This window comes from Phoenix dactylifera, chromosome 1 (genome assembly GCF_009389715.1).
Source record: "Phoenix dactylifera cultivar Barhee BC4 chromosome 1, palm_55x_up_171113_PBpolish2nd_filt_p, whole genome shotgun sequence".
NCBI lineage: Eukaryota > Viridiplantae > Streptophyta > Magnoliopsida > Arecales > Arecaceae > Phoenix > Phoenix dactylifera.
The window spans coordinates 23,565,115-23,574,525 of NC_052392.1; the positions used below are offsets into that span (position 1 = coordinate 23,565,115).

Genomic DNA, 9,411 nt, shown 5'->3' on the forward strand with positions numbered 1-9,411 from the left:
GATCTACTAGTTTTGATCAAATTGCAGCTTAGGACACTGCACCAAATTTCTGATGTAAAAAAGTTATATATGCAAAGGTGCGAGTATGCATAGGAGACTATGAAGCATTGTAATTGGATAAAGGTGGTTTTGGTGGGGCTGATTTTGTTATTAAAAATAATGGCACTAGATGATATTATATTTTTCGAGATAATGGTTCCAATAGCTAGGTTGCATACATGAAAAGAATTATTATATATCGAAAGTCAAATTATATTATTTTTGAAAGGAACTCATTAACCATGATTAGATGGCTACAAACCTTCCATTTCTTGAAACCGATTTCCACAACCTATATTTACATAAAAGCGAAAGGCTGATTGGACGGCAATTTACATGGCTAACCATATAAAAACTATTTTATGGATTGTTGCATAATTTTTTGATTTTTTATATATTTTATTTTTGAGGATGTATTTTTATTAGATTGGTTTAATAAATTCGGCTTTATCAAAAAAAAAATCTAAATTTTTAAAAGAAAAGGTACCATTTTGTGCAAACTTCTCGTGAGATGACATGTCTGAGAAATTGCCGAAAAGATTCCACCATGAGAACGAAAGGTTTTAATAAAAGAACAAAACTCTAAAATACTTTTTTTTGATATACTAAACTCTAATATACTTCTATGCCCCCACCCACCCCCATGCACCAATGAAACCAGCCCAGCCTGTCCCAGAGCTGTCAAACATGACAATACCACCATCTCCTTTCTCGCCATCCTCCCTCTCTGCTCCTCCTCCTTCTAAGTACTACAGCCACCAACAAGAGCAACGTGAGGAGGAAGAGAAGAAGCCACCGTCTTCTTCCTTCTTTTCTCTTCTTCTCCAACCATGAGCTCCTTCTTCGGAAACTTTCAAAAGAAGAGGTTCTTCCCCACCACGCCCCTCAAGGATGACCTCCCCATCTCCCAAGAGCACCAGAAGGACGCCCCGGTGGGAGGCCTCAGGAGGAGGATCTCCTCCTTCTCTGTCAAGATCCAGCCGCTGTCCTCAGCCTCCAGCGCGTGGGCCTTCAGGCGGTCCAAGTCCATGCCATCCATCGGGGAGTTCGCCGGCGGCCCTCTCAGGAGGTGGTGGGATTGGGGGTGGGGGTGGATCCTCTCGAGGAAGCCGACCTTCGCCCGAGATCTTGAGATGAACGGAGAGGAGACGGCAATGCTCGGGTGCCACAGCAAGGGAACCTGGCGGCATGTCTTCTACAAGGTGCGGTCGGAGTTCAGGAAGCTCGTCGGATCGAACACATTGCCAACCACGCAGAAATTTAGGTATGATTCATGCAGCTACGCGAATAATTTCGATGATGGGAAGAGAGGAGAGCAGTGAGGAAGGGGGGCCGCTTTGGGTCAGGTCGGGCTTGGTGGTGTTCGATACTTCATTTGTTCTAAATTCTTTTTGTTTCTCGGAGCTGGATCTTGCTGTGGTAAGAGGAATTTATAGACGAGTTGGTTCAGAATGTGGTCATGTTGTCATAATTCATCACTTTATGGCTGGAGAAGATCCATAAAGAGCACGTAAGACTATAGAAGTTACAAACTCGAGCAGTCTTCCGGTGTTGAATTGGCTTAGATTGTTCGGATCTAGCATGTTTCAAGGAAGCAAGAATAATTCTTCTATAAATCTTGAATGTGCCGTTTATGGTCTCGTTTTATTTATTTATTTATTTAAGCAAATTCTGCAATGTAAATGCTCTACGTGATAGTATGATGAGTTTTTTTTTTTCCTTATTTTTGGTATAGAATATAGAGATGCAACTCAAAATTATCCGAGTATAAACACATCCAGTGAAATCAGATAATGGTCATAACTATAAGTTCTAAGAGGCAGTCGGCAATAGAAGTCCATAGATTGCCAGTGGTATGATGAGCCACATGAGATGTTTCACAATAAGCAGAGCCGTTCTCCCCTCTCTGAATATATGAAATGAATGGAAATGAACCAATTGACGAGATATTTGCCAAATATTGGGAAATAGAGGGTAAACATCTGAATGAGATTGGAACAGCTTCTCTTCTTCTATTCTTTTCTTTTTCAATATTTGGCTTTATTCCCATTTGTATTTGAAATATAGGCTTTTTGCAAATAGTCTCAATTAATCTTTCTTCTCATGGCAATAAATCCAGAGGTAGGCCTCAATTTCCCCTATATTTCACTAGATAAAATCCCCTAGATCTGACTCGTGACTCCTTTTCTCTTCTTTTCTGTTTCCCCAAATTGTAGACCCAGAGGCTACAATTCATTTTCCAATATTTATTTGATCACAAAGCCTTAATTTAACAGTGGAGAGTGCACGAAAAATCAAGATGGTAAAGGGACTACTAATCTTTCGACGTGCACATGCTCCTAGAATAATGCTGCAGTAACATGGCAAAGAATAGGAAAGATCCATCACAAGGAAGGTGGACTCTACCATACATGGAACCAAGCGGCATGTCACATATAAATGGTCCTGCATGGGACCTCATGTTCATTAATCAAAGTGAATTTATATGCAGAAATAAATAACAATCTCATGTGCACAAAAAAAATTAGGTGATGCGTCCTTGTTGAAGGAGCTGATATGCATCTTTCTGTGTTGCTTGCATCAACATTCTTCCCAAAAATTTTGCCTGCTCCTACTAGACCTACCACCAATTAACATGCATTTGATCTCTTGACTCTGATGAAGATCTTACATTGCCCTTGTCATGCCTGCTGAATTAAAATCCCTTTTTAAACAAGATAAGTCGTGCCATCTTAGGCAATACTACTTCCAAGGCAGCAAATTTTACTAGAAAATGTAATGAAGATGCCTCCCATAGATAGCCTCGCACTAGACGGAGCTATCTTCCTGCCCTGGATCCTCAAGCTGGACCTGCATGGCAACATTTTTGAGCTACTTGTCAATCAGTCTGTAGTATCAAACAGGAGGTGGATAAAATACATATATACGAATCAAATGGCTTTATGGTAGAAACTAGCTATACCTAAGCGGCGGCCTGTTTTGTTCTTCAGACTTGATTCCGGAGCCAATCCGCCTAATGCTGGCATTAGCCTACAAAGACAAGAACCAAGAGAATTTACTACCAAGCACTGTGGGATAGCATGTACATGTGATATCCTTGAGCATAGAATTAAGAATTAGATAGCATGCCAGTGCAAGTCACCATCAGATGGACAATCAGTGATTAAACTCATCATGTTCGATAGACATTCTACATTATGAGTGATGCCCAAATACACAAATACAAAGCCTCCTTCACAAGAGTTGAATAACTTGGTACAATCAATCTCTGCAACCACAAACTTAATACTTGCTTCAGAAATACAGTTCGCAAAGAAAGAAATTTCAATGCACAATCTGCGTGACCAACATGTGTTGACATAGGGCTGTCGTATGTCGGCCCCTCCCAGCAGAATTTAACAAAAGCATGTTTTTAAGTACAGTCCATCCACCCACCACTCATTTATTACCTATCAAATGAAACAGGCAACAAATTAGATGTTGTTACAGTGTCATTCTCTATTGGGTAGATGAAGAGGGCAAAAAAATAAAGCTACATAAGATTTAAAATACAGGTCATAGAAATGCAACAATGTTGAACAGTACCAACAGAGAGCAACCTCAGTCCTTGGGGGGAAGTTGGCACTTTGTTGGTTGTGCACTTGGAAAGGGGGAAAAAAGGTTTCATGTTTAATACTCACAAAACTTAACAACAGGCCTCCAGCCTTGAGGATGTGTTCTGTTGTAAACAGCGGAGAGGTTACTAAGCATTAATAATGGTGACCGTCAAGTGGTTAGGTGGGCTAACAACTAATATGATGCTAAAGAACATGGTTTCTGCTCATAATAGAATAATGAAAATGACAACAAACCCCTCAGGTAATGCTATATTTGGCCCCTAAAGCTGTGCTGACACTTCATGCATGAGTTTAAGACTTTGCTGAAAAAGGTTTGCCCAAGGACAGAGCTAAGAGGCATGAACGATGATGAACTTTCAAAAAAGCATGGATTTTATTAATTAGATAAGCAGGACAACGATATTGAGAAGTAGGAATTCAGCTGTAACAAAGAGATGAGACCTCCCACCGGGAGCACCTCTTAAGAATGGTGTAGATTAAAGCAAATCATGGTTTAATGTTGTCATAAATACATACCAAGAGCATTGCTTAGTGTGCATCTCTGTAGGTTTACACCCCATGTACCACACACCTCTCATGTTCTGCAGCCCAACCTGGCATCTCATTTTTGTAGACCCCAGCCACATGTAAGTAAAAAGGAATGGTAATTGGCCACTTTTACCTATAAGAGCATGGACCTACAGAACTATTCAATCAACAAAAAGAATGTCCAAATAGTCAGAGGAACCACCCTATCATTGTGTTTCACCCACGCCAAAGGAAAGAAAAAGAAAACAATAACAACAACGACGACAAAAGCATGATGCAGCCTAGAGTTCATTTCATAGTACTTGGAAAAAATACTATTAAAAAATAGTATTTTAATTAATGCAGTACAAGTGAAAATAACATGTAGTATTTGCATTACAACAAAATGTTAGAATGCTAAATAATGTTTTATATATTATTATATTATATAACAAGTTATAATGCATATGCAAATGCACTGGCTGCTAAAGATTTTACATTTCAGACAATTTAACTAAAATCTAAATTCCAGAAACATTTGAAAATAATTTTTTAACTCTTGGTCCAAAAATGTATGTTCTTCCTCCCTTGAAAGTTCTTAGAGTCCAATGTATACTAAGATATCCTTTCTAGAAGTTTTTAGAGTTCCTTCTTCTATATAAGTCTAGCATGTTTTAACTTTTAAAAAGAAATCTAACTAGGACTATTTTTGGAACTGAAAATTAGAAGATTAAACCAATTTTATATAGTTTAAGTGTTTAAGAATTAATCTATCAGAATTTCTCAAGTTTTCTTAGCACCTGCTAACACATGATATATTATCTAGTAATCAACTTACGACAAGATACAAATGACAGTCAAACTATCCCTTATGATATGTGACAATTTGGCATATGCAGTGAACTGAAGCATTAGCTTGTGTATGGATAGGTGATTGCAGCACCTATCAATTGGAATATCTTTTCCTTTGAAGGTTCCCGGTACTCCAGATTTCATTTATTATATTAATTACTAATTCCTGCAAATCCTGCCAAGAGGAAACAGGTAGAGAATTAAAATCTTTCCCCTTCTACTAGACCAACAGAAGCACCAACTCATCAAGATTACTGATCAATTATAGAACCAACCTTGATGAATAAAATTGGTAGACGGTACTATAAGATCTTTTTCACATAATTTCAGTTGATATTCTCATTTGTTAAATATGCTACTATTTTTACAGCACTTCAAATAAATGGTAAAAGGATTATTTCACGTATCTGTGAAAGTTTTTGAAGTTGTAGCTGCTCTGGAACCAATCTGCGGCATGTTCACAAAAATTTTGCATGATAGAGGGCTTATATGGAGAAAGATAATAATCTTGTGGAGAGAAAATTGGATGCATAAAGAAAAGGATTCCTTTCCTCCATTGGAAAATCTAACGTCCAAATGGTATCAGTTTGAGAAGCCTGATCAAATTTGCTATCTAATCATGAGCCTTCTTACTCTGGTATTTTAAGTTAGGTTTCTGCATCAGGTTCTTCATGAGTGTCCCCTAGATTTCTCCTGGCTGTCATTGGTTATAATGATTTTTTTCATAGTCAAGTGTTAGAAACGCAACAAAATTAACCCAAAATCAACCCTCTATCTTTTGGGCTAAACAATATAAATGAAGGATAAAGTTTGCACTGACCCTAAACTAAACTGCATTTACAATCTCCTGCCAGGATAAACTTGATAAACACATGCTTCGTCTTAAATTTCACAGACATTAGACTCTCCTGATGATCTAGCTTTATCATTAAAACTGATTTTGCACATAGCCACCAATTACATTGCAAGAATTTACTCTTCAACCCCATCTCCATAAGCTTCATAACCAGAACCCAAGTCATTCAGATGTTAGATGCATTTTCAGAAACTCAGAGTTTGATTCCAAGGTTGTGCTTGATTCTTGACCCCAGCCTATTACAACTTGTAGCTCTGATTTCCTTCAACTTCACTCGTTACTCCATGTTCTTATGTGGTAGAATTAAGTTTTACATTGTAACCGAATAACTATTTTGCCATCAAGGAGCCTCCTGCCTGCTTACAGGCAAGTCTCCATTTTACTGTCTCTGATCCACAGTTTAATAGTCTACTTCACCTTGCTGATGTATAATAGACACCTTAGTAGTTAATATTTATATAGCGATGATTGATAATTACAAAAACCAATTTGCTATAGGTTTTTACTATCAGCTGATAATTAATTTCTAATAAGCAAGAGAATTGCTGTAAAAACCATTTGAATAAATGCTCTACAAGATTTAAGAAGGTTGGTTTCTCTCCTAAATATAAGTTACATCGCTAAAACAAGAATCGATCATTATGCCCATATTTAAATGTTCATCAGCATTGTCCTTGACTCAACTACTAGAAAGATGTGGCGGTGAGAATTTGTATTCTCAGATGGTGGTACTTTTCTTTCTACTCGCACGATGTATGGTACTTTCTTTCCAATCAAGCAAAAGAAAACAACATAAAATCTTGTTGATATCCTAAACTCAACTTTAATAAGCTGGTTGAATGGCAAAATATATCAAATGGTAAAACAAAAACAGACAACTTTAGAGATGATTAATTACTTTAGAGAAGAAGAAATCCAAAATGTCTTTTCTACTTACCTGTCAGAAAAAAGCAATTGTTTGACTGCTTTTGTTGCAGGAGAGATTGTTATTTCTTTTCTTCAGAGAGATTGTCAGCTACAGATTCCTCCAATGCCATCTCACGTGTCCCTTGAGGCACTCTATACCAAGGTTCACCGTCTCGGTGCTGAACCCATACCGGTACCACACTAGCACAACGTCGGTACGGTACGAAATTTTTTTGGCATATCGAGTATTGGTATGCCACCCATAACCGAATACTGGTACCGAACCAGTACGGTACTGTACGCCTTGTACTGTTTGATTCGGGCCGATATGGCGTACCTTACTCTATACCACAGTGCTAACCAGAAAATCCTCCATAACACCATTTGCAAAATGAGGAATGATCAGGCGCCCAGTATGGATGATATGGGCTAGGCAATTTTAGCAACATAAAGAAAATTACAATCAAAAGTAGATGCCCTGGAAATCCTCCTTCCTAATCCAGAAACAGCATAAAATAAATAGTTAAAATAAAGATATGGAATGCATATGATTTAAACAATACAAAGGTAACAAACCACTCAAACCTTGAGATCTAGTGAAAGTTCTGTTGCTGTATCCTTCAAGATTCCAGCTATAGCAAACAGAGAAAGAAAGGGGATGGGTACGAGAACCATCCTCCTTTCATGAGCACAGTATGACATCTCACTTAATGACATAATAGCCAGCAGTGGTATACAAAGATACTTTGCAGGTGCCCAAGGGAGTTCAACAACAAGTGGGCAAAAGTTGATCATCACTTTGGTCCATGGGAAACTCTTAATTGGTTAAGGAAAATCTGTCTGATAAATTTCTTAGTTGACTGACTATGCCATCAATGTCCAGTTTCTCAGGTCCACCAGCTTGGCCAGCCATCGCATTTATTACACAAGGAAAGGAACACCAAGATTTATGACATTCTGAGATCCCATATAGCATATTGCTTAGCTGAAAGTGCAGAGAGTACAGATCTGGAGAGAGAGCAAGTTGAAAGAAAATTAAAACTGGCAAAATAAATAATGGGAGAAAAAAACAAGGTGATATCTCATCAGATAACCAGAACAGCACAGTGCTGTCTGGTATCATTATTAATTATGCAATTTAAAACAAATATGACAGGGTCAGCATCAGCTGAGCAAAATCTATAAACCAAACCAAAAAAGGGATTAAAGATTTTCTTTTGTTCATAAATTACATACTTCAAAGAAAGAAATACTAAATTTGAAAGCTCCCTCGCAACCTAACAGGCACGAGACAATGGCACTTAGCATTTATTTGCAGGAATCTCCAGGAAGGTATTGGTTCAACTTTGTTGACCAGGGATATTGATGTCTGATTCATGGTTTTACTGAACTAATCATAGAGGTATCCAGTATAAGAGGATAGGTCATGTGACACTTGTAACTTGCAAGAAATACATGCTCCAGAATGAACTGATGAATAGCCCATCTTTCTTCTCAAAAAAAAAAAAAGGAAAAATAAACTTATTCTAAGACCAAATGAGTATGAGAAATATGCTCAAGTATAAACAGGATAAACACAAGTATTAGTAGAGTGCTGAACTCTTAAAGATACTCATCATTAGGAAGCTGTCGTCGAAGGGTAAGGTTAATAATTGGTACCGAAAAGCATATGAAAATATTCTATAGCATCAATATCCCTTATCAAGGTTAATATTTTTGGACTTTTGATGTTAAATATTTTCAAACCAGTTTCTTTTGCTACTAATACTTTATACCCCAAGACCTCCAACATAATCCTTTTTCTCGGATTTTGACATCCTTTTATCGGCAAATTGCAAGCCCCTTATCCATGCTTTTATCGGCAAATTATACCCCGAGACCTCTAACATCTCTTCTACTTGAACCCCGTATCCAAGCTTCATCCTACAATCAGAAAAAGGGAAAAAATAACCTGACGACTGAACCCAAAAAGAAGCATTTGATGGGGGCAAAGAAAAAGCCCAAAGTACTCATTTTTGGGAGGGAACCAAAGGCCACAGGAACCGACGCTAACGCCATGGCCGAGTTCATCTCTTTCCGGAAGAAGCAAGAAGATTACACCGCAAAAGATGGAAATCTCCAAGATGGTGAACACGGAACAGCAAGGAACGAATCATAGCATTCTTGAACCGGGGACGGCTTCCCCTGTAGCTTCTTTAATGTTTAATGGCGGAAACCCTAAAAAAAAAAAAAAATTGGGAAAAAGGAGAGACAAAAGGAGGTGGTCGAGGCGGGAGAGAAGGAACCGCCGACCCCTATAGGGTTCAAACCCTTTCTATCCTCATGTCTCATACGCGCATCGATTTACGACAATTGCGCGTCTATCGACCCGCTATTGCAATGTATTGCCGTGAGAATATAGATTGGAATTTTTATATAACACCACACCAATTTTTGGATTTGCCCCTATAATCCTATAAATTCATATTTTATACAAATACTTAGAAAATAACATATTCAGCCCCGGGCATTAACTAGTCACCGGTCTACTCCTATAAATTCATATCAGAGCTCCCATGCTGTCTCTATATAAATAGTATCTAAAAAATATTATTTAGATTTTCTGATTCTATATAAATAACTATCTAATGCAAA

The 9,411-nt window shown here is 37.9% G+C and overlaps 1 protein-coding gene and 1 long non-coding RNA gene across 5 annotated transcripts; one reads left to right on the forward strand and one right to left on the reverse strand.

Annotated features, from left to right (window-relative positions):
• Nucleotides 1-677: 677 nt before the first annotated feature.
• Nucleotides 678-1,716, forward strand: LOC103717583. The gene has a single exon (XM_008806031.3). The coding sequence runs from the start codon at nucleotides 870-872 to the stop codon at nucleotides 1,359-1,361; it is 492 nt and encodes a 163-aa protein (XP_008804253.1). The 5' UTR covers nucleotides 678-869; the 3' UTR covers nucleotides 1,362-1,716.
• Nucleotides 1,717-2,468: 752 nt separating this feature from the next.
• LOC103717584 lies at nucleotides 2,469-9,131 on the reverse strand. Of its 4 annotated transcripts, none has more exons than XR_005513398.1 (5): nucleotides 8,729-9,131; nucleotides 7,363-7,785; nucleotides 6,809-7,271; nucleotides 3,002-4,341; nucleotides 2,469-2,889 (listed from the first exon to the last, which is right to left on the reverse strand). It is a non-coding gene; the product is annotated as an uncharacterized LOC103717584 (long non-coding RNA). The 4 variants fall into 4 exon arrangements; XR_003387605.2 differs by having other exon boundaries at nucleotides 3,002-3,488; nucleotides 4,173-4,341; nucleotides 7,363-9,131; XR_605689.4 differs by having other exon boundaries at nucleotides 3,002-3,488; nucleotides 7,363-9,131.
• Nucleotides 9,132-9,411: the final 280 nt, after the last annotated feature.